The 27,053-nt window shown below is 53.3% G+C and overlaps 1 protein-coding gene across 2 annotated transcripts in view; it reads left to right on the forward strand.

Moving 5' to 3' along the window:
- Window positions 1-6,269: 6,269 nt before the first annotated feature.
- PLEKHB1 (pleckstrin homology domain containing B1) overlaps window positions 6,270-27,053 on the forward strand; it is a 36,563-nt gene continuing 15,779 nt past the window's right edge. Inside the window, exons 1-5 of one of the 2 annotated variants that reach the window (XM_090030792.1) lie at window positions 6,270-6,366; window positions 7,267-7,327; window positions 9,071-9,223; window positions 15,748-15,850; window positions 25,919-25,958. In XM_090030792.1, coding sequence (XP_089886918.1) covers window positions 7,291-7,327; window positions 9,071-9,223; window positions 15,748-15,850; window positions 25,919-25,958 — 333 coding nt within the window. In that variant the 5' untranslated portion in view covers window positions 6,270-6,366; window positions 7,267-7,290. Of the gene's footprint in view, window positions 6,367-6,974; window positions 7,009-7,266; window positions 7,328-9,070; window positions 9,224-15,747; window positions 15,851-25,918; window positions 25,959-27,053 lie in introns of those variants that run through there. The other variant, XM_090030793.1, reaches the window with a different exon arrangement.

Genomic DNA, 27,053 nt, shown 5'->3' on the forward strand with positions numbered 1-27,053 from the left:
GGACCAGGTAAATGATGTCATAAGGGCTATATAAGTTAAGGACTGCCCAGGAGGAGGGGGCAGCAGCCACGAGGAAGGCTCAGAGAGATAGAAGAGCTGAACCATCTGAAACTTGCTCTTTCTCTCAAAACTCATGATAAATGAACTGCCTGCCTCCAGAGGGAATCTCCACCTGCCTCTGGATGATATTTGTGAGTAAGCTACCTGAGATCTAAGTAGATATATAGCTTGTGGTAACTCAGATGTGTGATCAAAGGCGACCCCAGCCACCTTGTTTGCTCTGTGGGATTTCTCTGATATTGCTCTACCCTGTACCCTATTCCAACCCTACCCTTTGTAACCAATAAAGTTATCCTTTGTACCTAGCGTGGGAGACTTATTGGGAGTGGGTCTAGATTATGCCTTGGGGTCCCTTTGGTTCGGCTGACTAAGGGAGACCACTACTTGTGCTTCCGACTGAGGGAAGCACCCCCAAGTGCTTGAAGTGAGTCAAGTACCCTCAAGGGCTTGAGGGCCTGTGTTACCCAGGGGAAGCAGAGCCAGAATCAAGCCCAGCCCTGGGTGGTGGCAGTTTTTACCCCGGGCTAGCGGCTGTGATCCAGGAAGGGGGTTGGCCAAATGTGAGGTGCCCCCAGGGAGGCACTCGGAGCCTGGAAGGTGGTCAGGCACAGTGAGGTGGGTGGCTCAATGCAGGACCACCCCCTACTGGCCTGCCACACACTCAACCAAATTTATTTTACTGGGCTGGCTCGCTCCTGAGCTTGTTCAACCTTGTTGTGCTGCTTCGCTCCTCGGTTCAGTCCCTTTAGGTGGGCTGTGACTCCCACCCTCCTAAGCCGGTCCCTGGGCTTTTAGTAGCATGCTTTCACCGTCTTTAAGCCTCTGGCAGCCCACTGCCGCTATCTCTGGGCGTCTGGTGGGCTGCTGATGAACACTCAGTGCTGCCCTGGCACTAATTCTGGTCTCTAGCCTCCCCTCTAGCCATGTCTGTGCCTTTTTAACAACAGCATCAACCAATGTGAAGCCTCAGTCACTTCACTGCTGAGCCGTTCCTTGCAGACATTTCTGCATCTCAGTACGGACCAGGCTTTGTTCCCTTCGAGAGGAGTGAGCTCTTGTCCTCCAGGTCCTGTGGAGCTCCTTCTCCTCCAGTCCAGCCCGGAGCCTGCCTTATATATCTCTCTGCCCCACCGCTTCTGGTCACCTGACCTGGGGTTCCCTCCAATGTGTGCAGTCATTTTCTATTGACCTAATTAGCAGGCTACCTGGTTTGCTCTGCTGCAGCCAATCCCTGCCCCTCTCCAGAGCTTTCCTTTTACTGTAATGGCCTCATTACAAAAAGGTTGCATGGTTTTAAGAGTCAAGCAGTGGGCTAGAAAACTCATTTCTTCCTTTTAGCGTAACGGGATAATGGCCCCATTACAAAAGGGTCTAGCAATGAGCTAGAAAGGTACCGTGGCAGTGACTTTCTGGAAGGATACAAGTAGTGTAAGACTGCATTTGCCTTGACCAAAGGGAAGGAAGTTGCAGGAACTGAGACCTGATGCAATGAGAACCTGGATGTGGATTTTAGCCATGCGGCTGGACGGGGAAGGCTGAGTATTGGAGGCACTAGACAAAAAGAACCTGTAGGATTTCAGTATATTCGGCATGTGAGGATGAAGACGGAGGTCCAAGCCAGAAGGGACGCATCCTGTGGGCCTGTGTGACAACAGTATTTGTCTCTAGGCCAAGAAAGGAAGTCATAGGGATGGCAGAGTAAGGGCAACAGTTGAGCCACATCACGGTTGAAATGACCCACTGCTGGGCCCTCTCCATCTCAGTCTTGCTGGCCCGCTCACTCCTATGCCAGAGCTAAGCCCTCTCTACGGCGGCTGCTCTTCCCCAAGCAGCGGGCGCAGCTCGGCCTCCAACACCCATCAGGGGGTCTTTCCACCAGATCCATTCGCCAGGGGTTTCTTGTGGTGTTTGCCAAGTGCTTCCCTGCACAGCAGCCTTCTCTAAGACCACCCCTCCCCATCCGAGCCAGTCCCCCTTCATCAGTACCAGGTGCTCACTTATTTCTGAGCAGCCCCCTTGCTGGCTAATCACTTCTGGGTGGGCTGGGATGGACACAGTCCCATTGAAACAGGTCATCATGAGGAGATGGAGTCTGCCGCGGAGGGTGTCTATACACATGCTCCAGTGTGGAGGGGGGACGCTTTAATTAGAGCAGCTCTGAGAGCCACTGTAATTAAAGTGCCTGCAATGTCATGTATATTCAGTGATACCCACTTGAAAATGGTGGTGGGAGCACTTTAACTAAAGCTTGTTTGACAAACTTTAGTTAAAGTGTCCCTGCCATCATTCTGAAATGCCGGGATGTTGAATACACATGACGCAGAGGCTGCTGGAGTGCACTGATTGCTATACTCCAGCAGAGTATAATTAGCACGTGCCGCAGCAGAGGTCTGTCACATGTATAGATGCCCAGAGTCCTGTAGGACTGAAACTGAACTTCACAGGGCGCCTCGACTTGTGTGCTCCCTGTTTTCTGGGAGCCAAAGCTGCTGATGGTTTGGAGTCTGAATCACAAAATGCTCCAAAGGCAGCAAAGCTGTGTTCAAGTGCGGGAAGTACCTAAACCCTCTGAAAAAAGCCCAGCCCAAAGTGTCTCTGATGGGGCACCCGAAATACCCAATTTTGGGTATGATTGACTGTGACTTCATTGTCCCTCAGCTCCCTGGCTCTCCTAGGGGATAATGGCACCCCCTCATCTCACACAGCAGGTGTTACGATAATCAGTTCATTCACACCTCCAATGCGCTCAGCTACCGTCATGCTGAATACTACCGTGAAGCTGCCGAGAGAACTAATCAGTCCACCCTCTGCGCAGGCTTTGAACGCCGTGCAAGAAATAAGACAGGAGGACACACGTTGAACAGCAACATATGGAGTGGCAGCTCATTAAGGAAGCTCGGTCCAACCTGTGCTCCAAGAGCAGCGGGGATCCACCGGAGAAAAGGAATAATGTGCGGTGCTGCAATTAAAAGCTGTGCTTCAATGCATATGCTGAGCGAAGGCTGTATGGGCAGCTGTGATTCCGGCATTCCCAAACTTTCCGGGACTTGACTTTGCAGCTGAAATGATCTCTTAAGGCAGGAGTTTTGCGGGTGTTCTTGTGTAATCATAAGGATTACGTTCTAACGAAGCAGAATCGTGCATCTTTTACAATGTCCCCTGCTGTACTGGGACACACAACATCATGCTAGGATATGACATCTGGGGTCTGAAGGTGATTGGGAAACTCACTCAGTCCCTTCCACCAGCTACTAAGTTCATTCTTTTCCCATTTGGAGGGAAAGTATGATTTCAGCTTCCCTTTTCGGAAGCCCAGCAGCCTCATCCTTCAGTCCCTCCTCATTCAGACTCCTGATTTATAGGATTATCCCCATTGAGCTCAAAGACACTACTTGCATGAGTAAGGAGTGTAGCATCAAGCCCCAGGACTGTTATTTGACAGGTAGCAGCAGGGTACAGCAGATTGATCAAGGCTTGTCCAGCTGTGGTTGATGAACAAGATCAAACGAATCCATCTGCTTGGAGTGTTTTAGGCTGAGCAAAGGAGGCGAGGCACCGCGCTGTGCAGCACGAGTGCTGACGGAGAGGGATTGCAACAACGGAAACAGCATGTTGGCCTCTGTTTTCTCTAGCCATAGCTTTCCCTTAGTGCACAGGTAGCTCTTTGGCGGTCAGGAGCATGGCAGTGAGCAGGAACGGTCCATACAGGCCCTTTTTCCTTGCTGATATGTCAAACTGCTCCAGAGAAAGCATCTTATATGGCTCATATTGGTCAATGAGAAGAAGAGTCTGGAGACAGACCGAAGCTGCAGGGTAGAGGTGGTCCTCAGCCTTTGACGGCTTCAGTCCCCACAGACGGCAAGGCCTGGCAGGCATCACATCACCAGCCTCAGTGCACACTTTGGAGGAGAATCTAGTTTTTCCACAGGCAATGCGGTGTAGCGGTCGGGGCATGAGGCAAGACCTTGGGAGACCAGTTCCCCACTCAGAAACTGGTCTACCAGATCACCTGGGGCGAGCCGCTTCCCCTCTCTGTGGCTTAGTTGCCCATTGTTGGTCTGATCTATTTGCACTGCCTCCCCGCTGGGACGCTCGTGATGGGTGTGCCGCATCTGGCAGGCTGAGGTCTTGCAGCAGTACCCTAACAGCGACCACGCTCACTTGAATGATTTACGTTATGGCTTTCCGTCTCCTTGACTAGGTCTCTGCACCTCTCTTGCTGCTGCTGCTATTTAGCACAGCCCCCATGTTGCTCACTTGGGTAAGGAGGAGGGGAGTGGGGAGGTTGAGAGCTACATTTAAAGTTCTGCAGGAAAAAAAGGACAATATTTTCCTTTTAAGTCAAATGTACCGACGTCCACGCGGTATTTTTTTCCCCCCTTTCCCCTTGGTTGCTGTGTCTCAGCAATGTCAATAGCCATTCCTAACCACGGGAACCTGGCAAGGCTGCATGCCTCTTTGTCGCACCCATAGCTACAGTGCCAGCAGCAGAAGCTGTTGGCTCAATATTGCTGGGAGGTGTTTTCCTAGCTTCTCCCAAACATAAGGACTGTTCCTTCTTGAAGCCTCCTCCTCAGTCACACAGCAAGGCAGAGTAAAAGACTAGAGAGTTCATTCAGTGGGCTGGGAGAGGAAAGGCAATAGGACGCACCTGTTGGGATGGGTCTCAACCCAACCCTGGAAGCTGAAATTAGGGAGAAGCCATGTCACGGGGCAGGCCTCACTACTGGGTGTCAGGAAACCTATTCCCACTTCTGCTACCAAGTCTCTTTGCAGCCTTGGCCAAGTCATATGTACCTCTCAGTGCTTACAGGATCGACAGGGATGCTGGGAGACCCATGAAACATGTACACTGGCATGATTTACACTGGTTTTGTAAACTGATGTAAACAGCACCGGGAGCCCCTGCGGACAGATAGGCGGCAATCCCATGGTAGCTGCTCACGCCGGTGCTCTTAAATGCCTTGCTTCGAGGCGGCAGGGAGCCGATACTGGTTGCCCTGGGGTAGCTGTGGACAAACGGTGCTTTTCCCCCAGGGCAATTCTCTATCGGATTCAAGTACACTACACTGCTGCAGGGGTCCGCATTATCTGCCGGCCCCTCACCTGCCCTGGTTGAACGGCTGATTGCGCTGATGCAGACGAACTGTGTGTTCGAGCCTGTAATGAGCTTGAGTTTGTGAAGTGCCTCGTGGGGAAACGTTGCTGCTCTGCTAGGGCTGGCGTCTTGGAAGAGCTCCTCCGAGTCTGTAATAATCCGTGGCTGGTAGGGAGGCAGAAGTGGTCTCTGCCCATACGAGCCTGCCACACAAGACTGGGTGCCAGCTCCCCACATCACGTCTGGGCACCACTGATTTGGCGCAGGCAGGCCGTATGGGTCACGGACAGCTGTTCCTAGCCCCTGGCAGCAACAGCCCGCAACAGCACACCCACCCCCTGCAGTGCTAAGCACGTCCCACATCTTTACCGCAGCTGGCTACGGACATCCTCCCACGTCCCTGCTTATTCTTCTCAGCTGCGAAACATCCTCCCAGGGGAAGCCCCATACCAGGGGACCCTCCCAACCAGACTGGGAGCGAAGGGAACAATCCTGCAAGGGCCCGAGTGGGTTGTGGGTGCAAGGCGGGGGCCCGTCCATTTCTTATGGCTGTGACTTCAGCATAGGTCGCTGTTTCTATTCCCTAAAATACGTATGCATGCCTAAGGGCAGGCCATTCTTTCCTGCGATTTCCTCCTTCGCTGGCTCCCAGGGCATCATCTCTGCTGAGGAGCCGAAGCCCAACTAAAAATAACCTGCTGGGTCTGTGCAAGGGTCCCACCGTGGAGACATCCAGTGGCTCCTGCCGGACATGCCCAGATCAGGAGGCGTTTATATAACCCTGCTCAAGCCTGTGCTTGCCACGCAGTGCCAGCTTGCAGAAAAAACCTGAAGCAACAAACCAGCAAATAGATGGGGAGGGGGGGGGGCCCTAACCGCTAATCCAGCCACCTGCTTTTTTTTTTTTTTTTTTAATCCCTGCCCTGAGCACATCCAAGTTGCAAAATAATTGGATTTTTTTTTTTTTTTTGCAATGAAGGGACTAGAGTCCAGAGAGTCTCCTTTGCATGCTGGGGGATGTAGTGTGAGCAGGGCTGGCTGTGCAGGGGGGGGCATGGGGTTGCAAACTACAGCTCCCAGCGTGCTGGGCTGCACAGGGGGGAGGAAGGGGGTGGCTGAGAGCAGGCTTCTGCCTGCCTGGAGAGGTTTATTCGGCTGATCCTGGCGTCACAGAGCCAGGGCTCCTGGCTGCTGCTGCAAACTCCCAGGTAAAGGATGCAGGTGTGCTGGGGGGTGCGGAGCATCAGCTCCCCTGCAGCCCCTGGAGGTAGGGGCAGGGTGGGAGTTGGCTTTGCTGGCAGGTGGGGGCTACATGCCCCTGGACTGGCACTGCCAGCACCAGCCCCCAGATGCTTTGCAAAAGCATGGAGTGGGGGGGGTGCTGGTGATGCCAGGGCATGTGGCAGGGGCAGGTGCGGCGGCTGTCTCTGGCACCCTGCGTGTGCATGTGACTGTGTCGCCGTGCCAAGAGAGCCCTGCTCCTGCACAGCCTGGGGGAGGGGGGGGGGGGGGCGGGTGTGCACGATTGTGTCTCTGGGTCAGGATTGTTGCCTTCTTTGCTGCCCTGCCCCTCCACACGTGGGTGCATCCCCCCCGCCCAGTGGCACATCATCCCCAGCCGCTGTCCCTCTTTCTTAATGCGGAGTGCAAAGGCCAGAGTGGATCCCCCCCGCGCTCCTGCTCTTGCCCAAGTTGTGCAAAGAGCCCGTTTTCCTCCCGTCGGAGAAAACCACAGCCCCCGCTGCGATGGAAAGTTACCGGGCTGTTTGGGGACGCGTGGCTGCGCCTTCAGGGATGTTCTGGATTTCTCTGCTGATAGGCACCGTTTAGCGCCTAATCCCTAAATCACAGTAAGATTAAGGGTGCGGGGGCAAGGAAAAGGTACTTGCGGTCGTTTTTCCTCTCTCTCCCTTCACTCGTGTTGCACGGATGATGAAAAGCTACAGCTGTTGCATCCGGATTGGAGACCAAAGGACCTGTTTTCTGCTCGCTTTTCCAAGTTTCAGGGGGGCAGCCAGGGTGGGCAAGCGGCTGCGTTTGCAGCGAGGACAGACCCCTCTGTGGCTGCTGGTTTTAACTCCCTGCCTTTGATGTTCCTCCCTCCCTAGATTTTGGAAAGTCCTTCTGGAGCCATGGCCTTGATGAAGAGCGGCTGGCTTTGGAGACAGAGTAAGTGCAGGCTGTAATTTTGCGGCTGCAGGGTGGGGTGGATGGGGTTGTCTTATTCTTAGGACATGGCAGAGGATAATGTGGTTTCTGTCTCTCATCATGCGGGCTGGGCAGCCGGCCGAAACAACGGGCAGACTGCGCTGCAAGTGCTTCGACTTCTCCAGCGAAAGCAAGAAGGGCAGGCTTCGGCTGGAGGATTTCGTGCCCGGAGTGGCCTTAAGTGCATTTGAGCCCAGTCTGGTCTCTAGCAGCCGTGGATTTGGGCAGCCCTTTACTCTGAAGCAATCACTAGTCGTGGGACTTGAGCCGCGATTTACGGAGCGTCCTTCTGTGGCCTGGGGGATTCAGGAGTTGGGCCAGGCAGTGCCATCTGGCTTCGAAAATCCCCTGCGGTATTTTTGTTTGAGGAAGCCCAGCTCTGTGCTGCGCTTCTGAGAAGGGCAGTGCCCTGGCACCGATCCCTTGGGCAGCATCTGCCCAGGGCATCCTCCTGTCCTGTGCTGGACGTGGCAGACGGGACCGGGTGGCCATGATCTGTAGGCCACATCTTGTCCCCTTGCTTGCCCTGGGGACGAAGGCATTCACCCAAGCCAGTCTGCTCAGGTAGGGCATTCCTCTCCCGGGGCATTCACAGCTGACTCCAAGGGGAAGTTTTTCTATCCCACGCAGCCCCGGCGTGGGGGAGAAGGTTGTGCCTGTCTGTTGGTGACAGGTTTTATTTTTAAAGCTGTCACTTCCAGGCCTGAACTAAAACCCTCCGGACTTCCCTCCGGAGATGTTATTTTTATGACACCGGGCCCATTCTCTTTGCAGCTATGACGGGTAGGCACGAGAGGGGGGCGTGAATCACAGCCTTTCCGGGCCGGTTGTATTCTTCGTTAGCGCTGCCCAGTGTCAGCCACGACTCCGAGTGCAAAGCAGGATAGGGTCTGAAGCAGGGGTCTCCGTCGAGACAGAAAGGGTCCCCAAGCCCCAGCGAGCCCGGGCAAAGGATGCAAACGCCCAGGTGAAGGGAGCAGGGTAAGGGGAGGATGCAAACTCCCAGGTAAAGGGAAGCAGATGGGGGCAGAGGGATGACTGATTTCCTCCAGGAAGGGGCTGCTTGCCATGCTGGCCTCCAGCCCAGGGTCAGAGGAGATGGAGCACAGCGTCCCGGGCTGAAGTGGAGCAAAGCGGGGAGTAGGTTGTGCCAGCGGCAGGGCTGTGGGAGGGGTGGCAGGGACAAAGCACAATTCAGCCCGTTCTGCTGCTGGGCCGCGGGCGCCGCTCCCGAAGGAATGGAGTGGGAGACGGGGCCGAGATCACGAGCTCGCGTCAACCCTGCCGCGCGGCTCTCGGGGCCTGTTCGGCCAAAGGCTTTTGCAGCCGGTTCTTGCTCTCTGCTTGATGCGTTCCCCACCTGGGCACGTGCCGGGCGTCTCCTGTAGGACAAACCGGAGACATTTGAGTCCTGACAGGGCGAGATGATGATACCCAGTCCTGGGGGATGCTCTGATTTAGCAGCCAGAGGCAGGAGGAGATCGAATGGCTGGAAGTCGATGTCAGCAAAGCTGGCTCCGGCACCGAGGGGTCGGGCCAGCAGCGTGTCGGGAAGGCGCGTGCCCGCAGGCGTGGGGAGAGCCAGCGGTCAGCCGTATTGCCCCGTCAGCAGCCCTGGGGCCAGGGGAGGGAGCATGCCACAAGCTGGCTGGCAGGAGCCTGCTTTCATGTCCCCTTTGCCCTCTTTCTTCCTTGTCCCCTCAGGCTCCATTCTGCGGCGTTGGAAGAGGAACTGGTTTGTCCTGTGGCTGGATGGCAGCCTGGTGTACTACCAGGACGAGACCCAGCGGGACATGGAGGGAAGGGTCCACATCAAGTTCAACTGCCGGGGTGTCAAGACGGGCCGCGAATGCAGAGGTGAGCTGGCTTCTCCGGGGGTGACACTGTCAGGAATGGGATGTGTGACCGTCCGGGGGGTGTCCCACGCGTGCTGGCTGTCTGCGTTGAGTGGGATCACTCCTAGCACAGGGGACTTGGTCTAGTACAGGGCTGAACTTCCGACTGGACCACACTGCGCTGTACAGAAGACGTAAATGCCATTATTCTCCATTGCACAGGTGGGGAAACTGAGGCATGGAGCAATGGCGCCCCCCCTAATCCATGACAACCTCCTGCCCCTCCCAACCCAAGGGGAGCTGAGTCCTTTGGGCGCTTCTAAACTTTAGAGTCTTAAACGGGACAGCTATGTGTTGTCTCCAGTACCCAAATTTCTCTCTCAATGTCCTGACGCCCATCGTGCTGGGATCATCTGATCCCAGCAGTCTTTCCTGCCCACATGCAGGGGCGCTGGACCTGACGATCCATAAGGTCCCTCCCAGTCCCTAATGACTATGAAACTATAAATCTCTGCCTGCCTTTGCCTCCTTGTACTCTCTGGGATGCAAGGACCGTTCTGGAGGGGTGAGGCCAGGTTGCCTCCCTGCATCTCTTTCCTGGAAAGGCCTTTCATGAAACAACAAATGGGACTTCACCGTTGCTTGCTGATGTCTGATGTTAACTGTTCCACGTATCAGATCTTGGCAGAGCACAATCAAACCCAAGCCGATGTTTTGGACCTCAGTTCCGCCCCCCAAATCCATTTTCTTTTCTCTAAAACTCCATGTTTACTGACACCACAGTTGTCCCCTAAACTCATGCTATGAAAATGCAGCGGCGATTAGTCTGCTGGAGGGATTGACACTAAGCTCGTTACCCTGACGACTAAATTAGATGCCATTTATGTCTTGACATGAGGGTTTCCACCTGCGAAGTACACAAAGCGGCGCTTGGTCCTTGTGTTGATGGTGATAATGACTGATTTGGGACCTGAACTCCTTGTTGATAATAGATGCTACTTGAATCAATAAAGGTGGCTGAGCATACGTATAAGAGGACCGCATAATGAATGTTTTCTAGAGCATGTCCAGGGCAGTTGAACATACTCTGCAGGGGCTGTGGATCCTGTTTGCTCTTGGATGAAAAGACAGTGTCTCTTCCCATTGTATTGTGGTTCACATGATTCAATATGTGGTACCACAGTCCTGACTCATCAGTTGTATTCTCCCTCTGATAAGCGAAACAAAGGGGATACAGAGCTCAAGCAGAACCAGCTTGTATGGTACAAAGACCCTTTCTTGGGCTTCTAGCGGCAGTACGGACACTGCGTTCCTGTACGGTCCTCTGCAGGTCTCAAGGCACTTTGCCATGGAGAAGCAGATTTCTTTCGGTAGCTCAGGCTATGGGTCGATTCCATTTTAAAACTCTGGTTTGTTCTTACTGAACTTTTTGGTTTGGAAAAAAACATCAGGTTGACCTTAAAGCTGCAAGAATCACTCAGAGTAATGGAGAAGATCTCTGCCATAATTTAAGAAATATACTTCATAGTGGGCTTGAGTGATAGGTCATAAAAGAGAAACGTGACTTCGTTTCTTCCCTAAAGTTTCTTTTCACCTTCTTCCTCGTGACGGTTTGCCATTTCCCTGTCCTGCTTCCAGAGCTCAATCTCCTTGCAGAGCTCATGTGGCCCCGGTTAACAAAGCTGGACTGCAATGCATCTTCCTGTCTTTAAAACTTAAAATGCAGTGGGCGCTTCTACCTATGCATTCATGCTCCTTAGTTACTGCACGTTAAGTTTAGTGCCTGGAATAACAGGTACTAACTCACCGTGCAGTTACTGGTGCTACTGTGTAGTAGTGCTAGCATGCACCATTTAGTGACACTAATGCACAGTAGACTAATTCTGCTGCACATTAGCACATTATCACGGCTTTTGCCCCGATATGCTAATGCACAGTAGAATCAGTCTACTCCGCATTTAGCGTCTTGTATAGACACACCCAGTATCTCCATTTTCTCTCCCTTGCTTCCTCCCTTCTTCCCTCCCTTCCAGCTCAGTAGCAACAATGGGGCCAAGTGTAGTCTTGTCACTGATTTAGTTTCTATGATCTAATGTTTTCCAAGTGAAAACCACAATTCTTTGGCAGATATCTGCAGCACCTGGGTTTTAAGGGGATCATCTATCCAAGGTATTATTCAGGTCCAGGCCTACTTACCTTCCAAGATTAGACAAAATTGGGTGCATCCATTCCAACATAGCTACCCTTATTTTCTCATTACTTAGAGTAGATTGGAGCCACAAGACCCTACAGTAATACAAACCACTGTACCACATGCATCCAAATCAGAGCCACTGAAAAATCAATATGTCTATGTGCTTACAAATGACAGACGCGGCAAAGACACAGTTGCAAATGAGTCCTCCAAATTTCTGCTGACAATCGTTGATATTTCCGTATTGACATTCATTGCAAACAAAGCTACGCAACATTTTTGGGAGAAAAGATAGCAATCAAGTTAAAGTACAGAAAGAGATGTTAAAAATGGTTTCCAACTATCTGTAGGTCAAAGTTAGGGCTATTGCACAGTATTGAAAAGCTTTTTTGTGGGGGGAAGTTGTTAATACTATGTGGGGCAGAGTCAGATTCAAGAGGCCCCTCATTATTTTCTTCCTTGTTCTTTAGTACTTGGCTCATGCAAATATATAGGCCAGGTCTCTGCTTTTGAGGGGTGCAGACCACGTTTTTGGTCCATTAGCAACTGATGTTTTGTTGGCCTGGTTATCCGTGTGTCTGCTGCCTGATTACATGGGTTTAAGGTTCAGTGCGGAAACAGGCAGCAGGAGAAAAATGGCTCCAGGTAGCCATTTCTTGGCAAGCACTTATGAGTTGGTAGGGAACAAAGGCAGGATCATTAACTTTATTGATTTTTAGTCTACAACCAGTCTACAAGACTAATTTGGAGCATAAATAGAGGGGAACAAAGAACCCAGCATGGTTTGAAGAGGTACGATGCTGTGTCAGAGGAAGGGGGAGACATTTAGGGAGACCAGGTGGAAATGAGACCTAGAGAGAGGAGCCCATTGTGGGGCATCTGAAGAGGTTGAGCCTGCTTAGGTCACCATCATGGGATGGAAGGACTCAAGAGACAAGCGTGCATGCTCTTTTGGGGCTTTTCTCCTTTTTAATATTTTGAACCTATATAAGCAGCGCTTGTGCTGTATTTGATCACTGTAAACCACTGGTCAGAGGCTCCGGAAGGGAAGAGATGTAGGTACCCACGCTGTAGGTGGACCTGCTGAGTAGGAACAGTTGTCCCATGGCGAACGTCAGCCTCAGGCGAATGTGAGCGGGGGGATTGCGGCATTCCACCTGGAAAGAGCGAAAAAGAAAAAGGCGTCGTCTGGCGCCTGAGGCCGGCCTGGCCTCTGTGCCCCTCTCCATGGGCCATCCCTTCCAACCCTTGATGCTTCTGGTACACTTCCATAATACCATGAGTGTTAAGGAGGGCAAGTGCTCAGCATCTTGCATCACCTTTGCCCAGGAGATCGCCGTCTAACCGTTCCCATCGTGGCTACAAATGCACAGTGCCCAGGCACCGTGGTGAGCTGTATAATAGAAACGTGGGCATTGATAAACTAGGAGAACATTAAAGAGCAGTGGGTTACTTTCATAAGCAAGCTACTTACAGAGCCAATTCCCAGGGCACAAGGTAGTCCAGGAAGGGGAAGACCATATTTGCCAAGCGGGTTAGTCCCGCTGTGCCTGTACTTGCTGGAGCTCGTGCAGCATTCCTAAGGCACGCCAGGGTGGTGACGGCTGACCCGACTTGACTGTACAGTCCTGCCTCCTGGGGGCTCCTGCATTTCTGCTTACCTCTGGAGTGTGAAGATGAAGAGCCCAGCAAGTTAGCCTTCGGCAGCTCTGGTTCTCTGTGCTCCTGCTCGCTTGACTCATGCTTGGGCTCTCTCAGGGAGTGTTGATGGCTTCTTCCTTCTCCAGAGGCTAGATCAGGGGACTGGGAGTCAGCACCCCTGGAGCCCAATTAGTCTATCGTTGTGCTTGCAGCATCTTCCCATTGGCTGCAGGGCGCCCTCAGGATGATGAGCTATAAGGATTCTGCCACAGGCTTCCTGCTTGAGGAAGTCATTTAGCCCCCAGGGCCTCAGCTCCCCTTCTGTAGCCTAGTAATAGGAGCGCCTCTGCCCTGTACAGGTCGGCTGTGAGAGTCCATCATTTACTTTTGCAAATTTGCTTCAAGATTCACAGAGGAAAGTGGCTACAGAAGTGCAAGCCCTCCTGTCGCTAGGTTGCTGCTCCCACAGCAGGGCTGTGGCTTGGGAGTGAGGGGCAATGGCAGGGGCATATCAGGGCTGCTCAGTGCCACAAAGCGCGGGAATGGGACATGCGCAGCTGGACCCGTGTCCTGGCGAGCGAAAGGGCCAGGGAGAGCCCTGATTTCCCATAATAAAAAATCCAAAATTAAACACCAACATTTATAGGTAGTTAGATTGCATTTTCCTGTAGTGATTGAGGCACTGGCAGGTTTCCAAAAAGCTTTACAATTGTAAATGTATAAATAAAACATTGTGTTCAACTGATACACGATACACACACACACACACACACACACACACACACATATATATGTATGTGTGTGTATGTATGTGTGTGTCTGTGTCTGTATATATACACACACACATGCATATATATATAGTGTGGCATTTCATTTTAATCATGGATTTGGGGGGTTTTAATCAGAGAATTTGCAGTTTTTAAACAGAAAATCAGGATCCCTGCTTCTCATTCCAAGGGATCATCTGTTATGTGGCAATAAGGGTCCAAACTGTGTTGAATCTCTCCCCATCCCCAGCTCTTGGCTGTTGCACGGAGCGGACAACAGCCCCGTGGTTAAGGTGCTGGCCGGGGGGCTCTGCCCAGACCCTGCGGGCACTGGTCTCCATGTGCTTTGGTTATCTCTGGTCCCTGCAGAACCAGGCTGAGGCACATTGCTGGCACTCTTGGAAACAAGCTGCGTTCGCTGCACGTGACCAGAGGTTTCAGCCTCTGCACCCTGCTGACTTCCACCCTTGGGGGAGTCTCGAGTAGTGGCTCGTGCTGCAAGCTCCCTCCTGCAGCAGTGCCCTGCACTGCTGATGCCCACTTGCCTCCTGGCAGTATTTCTCCATGTTCCTTTTATTTTATCTGTCTTTAGAGGAGGAGATTGTAGAGTTGATCCGCTGGCGTCTGGTATGGGACAGGCTCTTCCGCTGCTTCCCAGATGCATCTGCAGTAGCGAGTCCCAGCAGGGTTTAGAGCATGGGGCAGCTCCGTGTGTGTGTACAGGGGGAACGCCCTCTTCTGAGGGCACAGGGAACAGAGCAGAGAGCCATGCCTGTCTAGGAGGCAGGATGCCTTGCCCCTGGAAAGGGTCTGCCCTGGCCTGGACCTCTCCCCCCACCCCTGCTTGCTCCCCAGGGTAGCTGTGCTGCAGGGGCTCTGGACTGGTGGCTGCAGAGCAGCCTTCAGGAGTAGAGAGGCGGTTTCTCCCTGTGTTGTGGCTCCTTCCTTGGCAAGCGTCTGCCACTCCCAGCGCTTCTGTGCTGGAAACCTGGAGGCAGGAGGAAAGTAGCAGTCATGGCTGTGCCTTGGTACATGGGGTAAGAGAAAGGCCCCTTTGACAAAGCCATCGGGCACAATTCCAGATGAGCCCAGCTCTCAAGCTTTAGGCCTGTCCTGGGTCTGGAGGCAAGTTCAGGGGCGTCAAAGTGATTCTTGTCCCAGTGGGAATCCAGGACTTTCCAGGGTCTCCTGGAGCCCGTGGATGCCTGGGCTAGGATGTGCCACATGGACACCCCAAAGAGGCGGCAGCAGCCTGAGCTCTTCCTGGACCATGCTGCCAACATGGCTTAGCACCGGTTTGGCAAGATACCATCCAGTGGCTCCTTGGCTGCTTTTTGCTAGGAGTGAAAACTGCGCGAGGCTTGCAGGATGTTGTCTTCTGCCTACTGAGCCCCTGGGCTTTGTTTCCGCCGGAGGCGAGTCAGCCGCCGGGGTTGGGGGAGAAGGAGATATTCTGGGTGCATGGTTTGCTGAGCCCGGTTCAGCGTCTAGGAACCAGGGCTTGGGACGTGCACCCTGGCTCTGCCTCTCACCCCATGACAGACGCGGCGCGGCCTGCCGAGAGCCTGAGGCCGTAGCTCTGCAAAGCGCTAACTGCCTCCTCCGTCTCCGTGGGGCGTCACCTCTGAAAGTGGCCCTTCCTAAATCAGCACAGCCAAAGCCACAGCTTGTCGTGGTAGCGAGACGCGGGGTGAGCAGGTCTTCGGGAGGCAACGATAACGGGAGGGGGAGGACCCTGATAGCCCGAAGAGGAGAAGGAACAAGCCTCCGAGCATAAGACTCGTGTACAGGTGGCCACGGCCGTGCTGCGCAGGGCAAGGCCCTCGTACCACGCAGGGGATGTGTGTCACGGGTAGGCTCCAGGCGGGGTGTTTGAGGCTTGCTCTGTTGCATCTCCCCTCATTGCTGGCTGCCCCTCTAACCTGCTGGTGCTTTGACTTCCAGACGTGCAGCCCCCCGAAGGGAAGAGCCGCGACTGCCTGATGGTCATCATGCTAAGAGATGGCTCCAAAGTGACCCTGTGTGCCGAGAGCGAGGACGACGCCGTGTGAGTGACTGTGGGTGCTGCGTGGGCAGTGGGGGTGCCCCGTCTCTCACCTGCTCTTTCTCCTGGGTGTTTTAACTCTGTTTCCCGATCAGGGAACTAAAACCTAGCAAAGGCATAAACAGCCCTGCAATATTACAACAGACTCCATCTCCCAGAAGACAGCACGTTTCCACTGGGGTCCCCGGGGACAGGAGTCATGCGTTGTTTTAATGGAGCTCGCTATAAACACAGAGTAAGGCGCGTGCCTCGGTTTGACAGGCAGAACTTGGTTTGCTGCACAGGGAAAGGAGACCTGGACTGGCATTTAGAGAGATGAGCTTGCAGACACAGCTTCCTGCAGCTCTCTCTTTCCCTAGCAGCTTGCAGGATCTTCAACCAGGGTGCCACAGCACCCTGGGGTGCCTTGAGATCCTTTCAAGGGTGCTGCGGGAGGCGTGCAAATGTGTTTCACAAGATAAATCCAGATATTTTAAATAGAAGCCCATAGCTCTGAGGTTTCTGAGTTCTTTGCAACAGAAAAAACTGCCCTAGTAGTTTTCACTACTTTTTTGACTACAGAAAAATAAGAGCTGGCATTTGCCCAGGGATGCCGCGAGTCCATTCAGGTGTGCCGCGAGTCTTAAGGAGGTTGAGCTCCCTGCTGCATTGTCTGTGCAGCTCTGTATTAGCACACTTGCCTGCAAGCTAAATAGCTTTGGTTCAGCAAAGAGACCGGACGGCAATGCTGGAAGAAGAGGGCAGGGGGAAGTACGCTGGGTGTGCTGCCTCTTGGAGGAGGCATTAAAGGTTGCTCGTGGCTGCCTCTTACCATCTCAGGATCAGATCGGTGCCCTAGCTGCCGCTCTCCGTGCTTTATAGCACAGGTTTTAATATGCCAGGTGGGATTCATTGGCAGCTTGGCATCTGTCAAAACCTAGGGTTCAGCTTGCAGTCTTGCAGCAGCTGGTACCTGCAGTCGAGATAGATGCCCCCCCAGACCTGAGAAGCCATGCGGAGGTAGTGCCCCTGTGAGATGGGAGACAATTAACGCATGAGATGAAGTAACCTGCCCCGAATCTGTGGCACAGAGGGAAACCAAAAGCAGATGCCTTGTGTCTCGGGCCACGTACAAGCAGTACGTTTCTACCCGGAGGACTGCCACTTTCTTGGTAGAAATTGCCAGCGCACGGGCATCCATTCATGGTCTCGCTGAGGAAATAGGCCCTAGCAGTGAGGAAGATCTTCCACCCTGACACCTGGGAGGTCTCCCCCGCGAGAGCGTTTCTCTCGCTAGAACGAGCGCCTGTGCGCTTGACTCCTCTGTGATCGGGGAGTCCAGCTGCAGCTTCCCCTGTGCCCCCCCTCGCCTGGGGTGACCCCACTCTGCTGGGGGCGAGAGCGATTGCCCCGCTACCTTCCCCAGAGCCTGGGGAAGGTGTGGGGAGCAGGAGAGAGGGGGTGTCTGCAGGCCGGGACACCTGGACAGTCCCTCTCTTGGGCAGCTTTCGACTGCTGCTGATTTCCCAGAAACCGACGGTGACAAAAATGAACACTTGCTTCACGGCCTCAGTCAAGTCACTTAGCCACAAGATCATCCTTTCTGCCAGAAGGCAGCGCACGCAGCTGTCTTCGTTATCTTAGTATCCTGTCCTCCAGATTGTGGGACGTGTTGTCCTCCTCGCCTGAAGGACTGCTTTTCAAAGTGGACTTTTCGAGGGGCTCAATACAAGCAGGGGATGTATGCTAAGATTTGTACACTTCGGTATCTTTTTTTCAATCAATTTGTCGTTTTCTCCCTTTTCCGTTCCCGCTACCATGCAGGCCCATACCCTCCTCCCTGCAGATCACTGTTGGTTCAGAAATGTCATTTGTAAAATACTTTGGGAGCAAAGGCACCGAGAGAGATGGAAAATCTTACTGGCCATTTGGGGTTTTAATTAAAGTAATTTAGAGCAGGAAGGAGCCACTTATAACATGAAATAGAATGAAACGTCTTCTGAAAGGCGGATCAAACCCCTCCTGTTTAACCAATATACACAAGCTGGCAGAAAGATTTGTGTTGGGCTGAAAGGGGCCTTAATGGAAAAATTCAGATGACAAATTCTGTTTGGGTTTCTTTTTACTCATTAAGGGCTTGCCTTTCCTCTTTATTTTCCTCTTTACTTTCCCCACACTTTTGTCTCCTCTGAAAAGGAGTGTGACAGGCTGGCTGGCAGTGACCTGGCCCAGGGGTTTTAAAAAGGCAAAAGATGACTGGAGGACTTGGGATTCCCTTTCCGCACCAATCAGGCCCCAGAGACTCACCCCCACCCCGTGTCCCGATTGGCCCCATGGGTCACCTGGAGGGGGATAAAAGGGGCAGCGTGGGCTGACTCGGGGGAGACCAGCGAGGGACACCAAGCAAGGAGCTTCACAGAGCTGGCAAGAGCTGAGCCGGCAGGGAGGGAGCAGTGCCCCGGAAGAGCCTGAAAGAGCAGGACCTGCAGGCAGCAGTGGGGCCCTCAGCAGCGCGGCGCGCGGCCGGCAGGAGAGGCCCCCGCTGGGCTCCAGGATCCCTGGGAGAGGCTGCAGCCAGCAGGAGAGGCTCCCCCGCTCCAGCCAGGATCTGAGCAGTACCTGAGAGGTTCCCAGCTCTGCGTCCAGCTCCTCCAGTCAGAGGCCAGGCAGCTCGACGTGAGGCCGGGCTCCGGGAAGGTCAAGACTGGAGCAGGCTGGAGCAGTGCTACCAGTGGCGGCTGTGTGGCAACCAGCAAGAACAGTTGCCAAAGTCCTGTGGGAAAAGTACTTCTCCACATTTGGGCTGCCCGCAAGAATCCACTCCGATCAGGGGCGAGATTTTGAGAGCCGGTTGTTGCGTGACGTACTGACAGCGGCTGGCATACAGAAAACAAGGACTACACCCTACCACCCCCAAGGGGATCCCCAACCCGAGCGCTTCAGTCGCACACTCTTGAACATGCTGGGTACCCTCCAGCAGGAACAGAAGGCCGCGTGGAGCCAGCATATCGCATACCTGGTGCATGCCTACAACTCCACTAGGAATTATGCCACGGGGGTCAGTCCGAATTTACTCATGTTCGTGAGGGAGCCCCGGTTACCCATAGATTTGTGCTTTGGGGTAGAATGAGTCTACCAACAACATTTGACTCATGGTCAGTATGCACAACAGCTTCGGGACTGTCTCCATCGTGCGTACCGACTGGCAACTGAAACTGCTGGAAGAAACCAGCAATTCCATAAGTGGCTTTATGATGCTCGCGTGCATGAGCAGAGGTTACAAGAAGGAGACCGGGTGTTGCTGCGAAACCTGGGGTTAACTGGGAGACACAAAATTGCTGATTGGTGGCGGGCTGAACCCTATACAATGGTGCGACAACTGGGAGACCTCCCAGGATACGAAATCTCCCCTGAGTTAGGACCGGGTTCAAGTCTCATGGTCCAGTGGAACCTCCTGCTGCCTATTGGCAAATTGGTGGGGCCTCCTCCACCCTAGAGAGAGCCCCGAGAAGAGAGGCCTAGGTCTCCCCGTAGAAGGAGGCCTCGCGCCACCCAGCCGGCAGGTGTACCTGCAGCTCCCCCGGAGGACTCGGACTGTGACTCTGACGGGTGGCGCCCTGCTGACTTTCACCCGAGCTTAGGACCTGCCACTTCTCAGGGCGAAGGGGAGACGGGGACTGCTGCTCGTGGGGCCCCTCCTGGCGAGACCGAAGGAGAAAACATCCCCATGCCTCTACCTGCCAGTGGGGCAGACTGCTCCAGTGAGAGGGAACCTGAGCTGCCGGGGCCCTCATGCAGTCCTGCCCCAGACCAAATCCCATGACCAAAGCAGGAGCTTCGACCAGTCCGTCGCTTCACCTACGATGCTCTGGGGGTGCTGGGGGAGGTCCCCATTGCTGCCCCTTGGGTCCAGTAGTCCTCCAGGCTGAGGCCTGCGCTTCACTGGAGGCGGCAAGGGGATCCGTGGGGGAGGATGTGACGGGCTGGCTGGCAGTGACCTGGCCCAGGGGTTTTGAAAGGGCAAAAGATGATTGGAGGGCTTGGGATTCCCTTTCCGCACCAATCAGGCCCCAGAGACTCACCCCCACCCCGTGTCCTGATTGGCCCCATGGGTCACCTGGAGGGGGATAAAAGGGGCAGCGTGGGCTGACTCAGGGGAGACCAGCGAGGGACACCAAGGAAGGAGCTTCACAGAGCTGGCAAGAGCTGAGCCGGCGGGGTGGGAGCAGTGCCCTGGAAGAGCCTGAAAGAGCAGGACCTGCAGGCAGCAGTGGGACCCTCAGCAGTGCGGCGTGGGGCCGGCAGGAGAGGCCCCCGCTGGGCTCCAGGATCCCTGGGAGAGGCTGCAGCCAGCAGGAGAGGCTCCCCCGCCCGCTCCAGGAAGGATCTGAGCAGCGACCTGAGAGGTTCCCAGCTCTGCGTCCAGCTCCTCCAGTCAGAGGCCAGGCAGCTCGACGTGAGGCCGGGCTCCGGGAAGGTCAAGACCCCTCGCAAACTGGAGCAATGCTACTGGTGGTGGCTGTGTGGTATGTTCCTGCCTACCACAGGGGAGATCTGGGTTCAAGTCCCACCTGATGTGGCTTGGGGTGAGTGAGTTAACAAGAAGCAAAACTTCTTGCAGTGGAAAGGGGCCATTGTGTTTTCTCCCCCTCCAGGTACCAAGGCCCTATGTTTCCTTGTCATTTGACATGTTGTATTTTGTACCTTTTTATATTTCACCAACCCGTATTGTTTGCTCTGCTGTTTGTGTTTTCTATTTTGTTAACCCTGTTTTGTCAATGATTGTAAGTGTCTAACCTTTGTTGAATCCTGCCCCTTGGCGTATTGTAGTGTCCACTGTACCCTCTGATTTATGCCTGTCATGTTCCCAGTATTAAAAGGTATTTGGTTAAGTCCCCATTGGTGGTCTGGCTCTGCTCTATAGGGGAGGAGAGTCCCTACCCCTCCCACAGTGTGTGTGCACCTGCTTTGATCCCTTCAATTGGAGAGGGGGCACCTCTTGGAGTACCACCCAGGTTACAGGAGGAAAAGTCAAAAAAACAAACCCTAAACTGGGGAGAGGGCCCCTCCAAATTTAAAACCCAAATTTAGTTTGGTCAAGAAAACAAACATGCAGATTAAATGTAAAAGTCATTTTGTCCATTCCCCGCCACAAAAAATGGACTCTGATTTTCCTCTTGGGCCTGATATGAGCCAGACGTCAAGGGGGGAAGGATCTTTTACGAGATCTCAAGTCACAACAAGCAATTCAAGCTTTCTTCCTGGGAAAGGGAAATGTCGTAGTTTGGTGAACTTGAGCTGTGAGTTGCAGTGAAGAGTGTCCCATTGGACTAACTTTAGGGCCACATCTATATCTTGGCTCCTGCCTTATTACCCATCGGTGTATAATGCTGCTCACATAGCTGATGTCCATTTAAAATACACTGAGACCAAATCCATCTCGGGTCCACGCCAGCCGTGTGTTGCAGCTGAATTACGCCCTCTTTGCAACTCACCCCTCCGGCGTGTGTTTTTCCCCTTCCTTTTTTCTAGGTAAGAAGGGAAGGGATTTACATCCTCTTAAAGGGGATAATCATGGACAAGACATGAGCAGAATACGTCACGCACTGCCATGCAGCTCCCAAGGGTGAGCTAGCAAGGAATTAGATAGAGCATAGCGGGGGCTGCCAGGGAGCATTCGACTTGCGGGGAGGGATGGCAAACACCTGGCTCGGGGCATGCAGCCCACAGCCAGTAGTGTGATGGCAATGTAAGCCTGGCTCGCACCTGCGTCAATCCATCCCAGCAAGCAAAAGCCAGGGGGAACACTGCTGGGTGCTGGGGTCTGGAGACAGGCCATCTGAAGCCATCACAGAAGGGTGTGGTTGTAGCTGTCCATAGGTCTTGTCCTTCGCCATCAAATGACTGAAAACTAGTTTCAGTGAGTGTGTCTACGTGCAGGGTTGCCAACTTTCACGATTTTTGGCATTGTTTTTAAAGTCTGCATTTCGGGAATGTGAAAACCATAGCTCTTTCTTATATATATTTATAGAAAAGAAAGAGCTATGTTTTTAATGTTCCTGAAACACAGACCAACGGCAAAAATCATGCAAGTTGGCACTACTGTACATGAGATGTTTACTGTGGAGCCGGCTAATTAGCTCTGCAGTAAAGTGTCATTGTCTACATGTGCGGTACTGTTAGGCCAGAGTAAACTAATTAACTTCGCCGTAGGATAGTACTGCCAGACACAAGTACAGCGGACTTATTTACTCCACTTCACTGCATGTGTAGACGCTGCCCCCGCTGCCCTTGTGCCGCAGCCAACCCCTCCACAACACGCTGAGCTAGGGTAGAGCAGCTCTATGCTGGCAGGCTGACCCCCAGCCCCTCTGCCAACCAGGGCTGCTCCAACCTGGTTCAGTGTACTGCGTTTGCAGGCACATGTACAAATGTGGTACCCGGGAGCAATACGCTGTGGCACAAAGTGCGCTGGAGTTTATTCATTTGCATTAATTGCACGTCTAGACGCACCCAGTTAGTACCAATTAAATCTCATGCTTCTGGGCTTCAGCCATGCTTCTCCAGGGGTCAGGAAGGAATTCAGCCCCGTACCGCCTGCCGTTGGCCCCATGCATTTAGGAGGGCACAGCCTTTCTCTGAAGCATGGATCATAGCAGGAGAGGGTGGAGCAGTGCCCAGAGGTGGCACAGAGAATCTGCTTTCTTAGATGCTGGTGCCTGTGTCTTCCCCTGCTCCTCGTCCAGTGGATTATCATCCCTGGGGCCTAGAAGGAAGGGGCTCCCCTGTCTTCTGCTGGTGGCACACAACCGTTTAGCCTTTAATGTGACTCTAGTAATTGGACTCAGCAGAGTGGTAACTGGGTGCAGCGTAACGGCCTGCGATGTGGAGATGTCCAGCTGCGTGATCCAATGGCTCCTTCTGTCCCTAAAGCCTAGGAAAAGGAGGCTCCATAACTTCAGGAGCGTTACAAATCCCCAATTCCACTGTGTCAAGAGGAAGGATGGACCAGGGGTTACCACGGGAGGTGGGAGATGCAGAATGGATCCCCCGACTCTGCCACGGGCTGGTTTTCTTCCTGACTCCAGATTTGGAGAGCGGTCTGACCCCAATAGAAGAGCAAACCCTACAGTCAGGAACCTGTGAGTTGTCTGGTACCGGCAGAAGCATCAGTGCATCCCAATCAATACCTCCCAGCCTTTGCCATGGCCAAAACCCAATTCTCCTTTCCCAAAGCCACTTGCATTTGTGAGGGGGGAAAGCATCCTTCCTGCCCCAGCTGGTAATCAGCAAGAGCCACGCGGGAGGGGAATACCAGTCGCCTTCCCTTCTACAAGAGCTAGCGTTGCACCGAGTCTGCAGACCGCAAGTGCCTGCTTCCACATCGCTGCCACCAAGAGGTGCGCCCAAACCCGCTGCTCTGTTCGACCACCCTTTGCACCAGCGTCTCCATTTCAGTCTCAAAGCGATGCAGGTTCCTGGCCCCATAGCTTTGTTTGGAAGGTCAGTCCAAAACATTACCTCTCAGAGAAGTTTAGACATCTGAAGAATTTATTTTTAAATTACAATATTTATTCGAGTCTAAGATGAGGTCCTGCCCCACACACATTTAACATGGGGGGGCTCCTAGTCTTAGAATCAAGTATGAGGGCAATAGGGGAGGGCAGGCGGCTGGAGCCAGAGCTGCAGCTGCTGCCTGCTTCCCCCCATCCATCCTCGCGCTGTTTCTGCACCCCACCATCTCCCCCCTCAGCCTCTTCTCCTTATCTCTACCCCCCCACCATACAACCTCTCCTCCCCCACCTACCGCTCTCCCTCCCACTTACCCTTGCTCTGTGCTGTCAGGCTCGGTGCACGCTGCAGCCTGTGCACTGAGCTCAGCCCCAGCCCGACCCTGCAGCAGTGGCACGCAGGGCGCGTGAGCCCTACAGGGGCTGGGCTGGGGCCATGCTCAGTGCCCCGGGCTAGGATGGAGATGGAGCCTGCTGGCACAGAGCCGAGGCCAGGAGAGAGCGGGGGGCAGAGGGGGCAGGGGGCAGACATAAGCAGGAGACGACCTGCTTGCCCTCCCCATGCCAGCTGCCGCCCCGCAGCGGTGCGGGGGCATGAATTAAAGACAACCCTCCAATCATTAGATTCTGTTCATGGAAAACATTAACAAATGTATACATTTTCCATGTAGGCAATCTAATTATCGAGGTGGGGGGGGTCGTCTTAAATTCAGGGTCATCCTAGATTCGAGAACATACTGTGATCCAAGGCTAGTTTGTAGCTATTTGACCTTGTGCCAGGGGTGTCTCTTTTCACTTTCCCTAATGGTTACCCTACGTATGTCCTCATCAGGAGGGATCAGGTTCCCTATCAGACTGTTTTGCTAAACTAAACAAGCCAAGCTCCTTTAATCTTGAAGAAAATGTCTCCATGCCCTGCACCATCTTAGCGGCCCTTCTTTCAACTTGGTACAGTTTAAATTCATCTTTTTTTTTTTGTTTTGAACATTGGTGACCTGACCTGCATTGTTGTGTGCTATATGGGGTCTTCCCGATGCCTCACGCAATGGTATTAGTCCAGCCTTGTCACCACCCCTGGGCAGATCTAGGATTTTGAAAAGGGGGCTGCACAAGGTGAGGTGCATCGTCACATATAACACAACACATTTCTCTCCAGGTAAATATAAACTAGAAGCTTTGCTAATATGCTGGGGACCTACAGCTGTATTATTCAATTTAAGATTGAAGCAACAATAAATGTAACTTGTGGAATGAGTTAAAACCTGTCTACAGGGCTGTGAAACAGGAGCGACATGACCACCTAATATACCCGAAAATCATGTTTGCTTTTTTCACTTGCACTGCATTGGTGGCTCCTGGCCATCCTGTGAAGCTTTGGGTAAATCGCTCAACCTTTCTGCACGTTGTTTCCTTGCCTATAGTAGCACCCTGCTTCATAGGGACGCTGTATGACTTTTCTCATGTTGGAGATGACGGTGCTCGGAGACTGCAGAAATGGGGCCATATAAATCCTGTAGATAGAGCTATGGGTCCACTGGAAAAGCCATGTAGTTTGACCTCCTGCAGGGAACTTGACCAACTTAAAATGAGCTCCCAGAGCAGGAAGCGAACTCCATAAAGTGGGAGCAAAGCCGTACTCACTTAATCCATATGAGCAGGCTATTGGTCTCCCTTAGTATTTCCCTAATTCGGGACATAGTTTGCCCTCGACTCCAAGTATGCCCCGGGGCAGTCAGAGATCATGGTGCGACCTGGTTTAAGAGGTGGTTCAGATCCTGATTCATAACGGGAGCGTTAGGGACCAACTTGTGCAGTCTAGCAGCCAGGACCATCGCTTCCTAAAGCCACAGCTTTGTGTTCAGTGGAGATCCTGGGATGCGCTGTGAGCTGGGACTTGTGTCAGAGATCAAACACTCTCCTTGGAGGGCAGGTAGGATCAGACACGTGGCGAAGTAAAATGATGTCTTCTTCCTGCAGAGCCGTGCTGCCTGTCTGCCCTAACTCTTACCTCCTGATCTTATTAGCACGAGACTCCTCGAGTCCTTTTAGCTCAGAAGAGCTGGCACAGCTTGGCGGCCAAGCTGGGGTCTGGTTTTCCTCCCTCACCTCAGCAACCAAAAGCACCCCAAGTCCATTAGCAGATCATTGTGGGCAACGGGTCTGGGGTGTAAAAATCCCAGCTGGGTTTCCAGCTTCTGAATGGCATTTGCGGGGCCATCCATTAGAAAAACTCTTGTTTGGGAAGCTGGGTCCTGGTTTGACTCGCAGGCACCAACTCCGACGTTTCCACCGTGTCACTTGAAGCAGGAGCCAGAGGCTGACGCAGACCCACCGATCTCAACCTCGGGACCTTTTCCGAAGATCATCCCGGTCTCCTCCCAGGTCCCGGTGGCCTTCGGGGGCCTGTGGGGAGTTCTCGCCCCTTTGCCCAAGAAAGAGCCTGGTTGCTGTAGTGCTCACTAAGGAAATCTGCTTGCAGACAGACCAGAGAGATGAACGGAGAAGGTGCTTTGGCTCTGGGTGGTTTTAAAGCTACTTTTTTCCCTTACAAATTCTTGTCCCTTTTTTGTTTTGTTTACAGTGCTTGGAAGATGGCAGTGCTGGAGGCGAAGGCCACCCCGGTGAGTCAGTCCTACTTCCATTTCACCTGGCTTCTGCTTTTTTATGTGTTGTAAATAGACACGTCCCTCCTTCTCTGCCCACACCCTCCCCCCCGCACACCCTCTGCAGAGGCACTCCATCGAGATGCGCAGTTGCAGGCTGCCTGGAAAAGGCATCACACACCCCCAGAATATGGCTAGAGGTTGCAATCACACCGGGGCGGGGAAACCTCTGTTTCACTCCAGACCCCTCAGTCCTACAGAGATGCTGGGCAATGAGATGACCTTTCAAGGAGAGCCACAGAGATGATGGGATTCAGAGGCAGTTCATGGCTTGATCTACAGCCCACTGCGGACAACACGAATCTCCAAGGTGGGCTTGAAAGCAGGCCCTGAATAGCAAATGCACTATCGCTCACAGTTACATTGCCCCACTGTGACACAATAAGAGACAGTCCCTTCCCCAGACTGTTTACAACCTAAATAGCCAAAGCGTGGCGGGAACAACTTGTCCATGGACACGGTCAGAAAGAGAACCCAGGTCTTTTCTGACTGTGCCCTTCCCACTACCCCACACTGCCGCTTGCCTAGCTGACTGAAGGGGCACGTCAGCCTGAGATGACCCCAAGGGTGCTCATCTCCATGGGGGGTAAGTTGATTATTCGTTAGCTAAGGGTACTGGTGGGGGGAAGCAATGAAGTCCCAGGGTCTGACTTTGGTGGGGTCTGAAATGTGACTGCTGGGTGTGCATACACATCCCTGAGCTAGCTTTACAATGAAGCCCAGATGCTGATACCAGCGTGGAGCTCAGTGCTGTTGGGCTGCCCGGGTATTTAAGCAGGGGCTCCTGGGTGGGTTCGCACCCTGCTTGATGCTTTATGATGCTGCAGTTGCTCTGGCATTGGTACCCGAGCTAACTGCATCACGGCTTAAGACCTGTCTTCACTGTGCCAGTAGGATGCTCAGTCTCGCTGCCCTTGGGGAAACCTCTTGAGCGTGCTGGAAACCTGGGTCTTGAGCACAGCGCCGGGGACACCCCTCACCACCTCATTTTGGGGTTGGCACACATGGTGGGGCTGGCACCTAGTACCTCAGCATCGTGATTGGGCTCTCTGC

This window comes from Crocodylus siamensis, chromosome 1 (genome assembly GCF_052110815.1).
Source record: "Crocodylus siamensis isolate JL-2025a chromosome 1, ASM5211081v1, whole genome shotgun sequence".
NCBI classification, from domain to species: domain Eukaryota; kingdom Metazoa; phylum Chordata; order Crocodylia; family Crocodylidae; genus Crocodylus; species Crocodylus siamensis.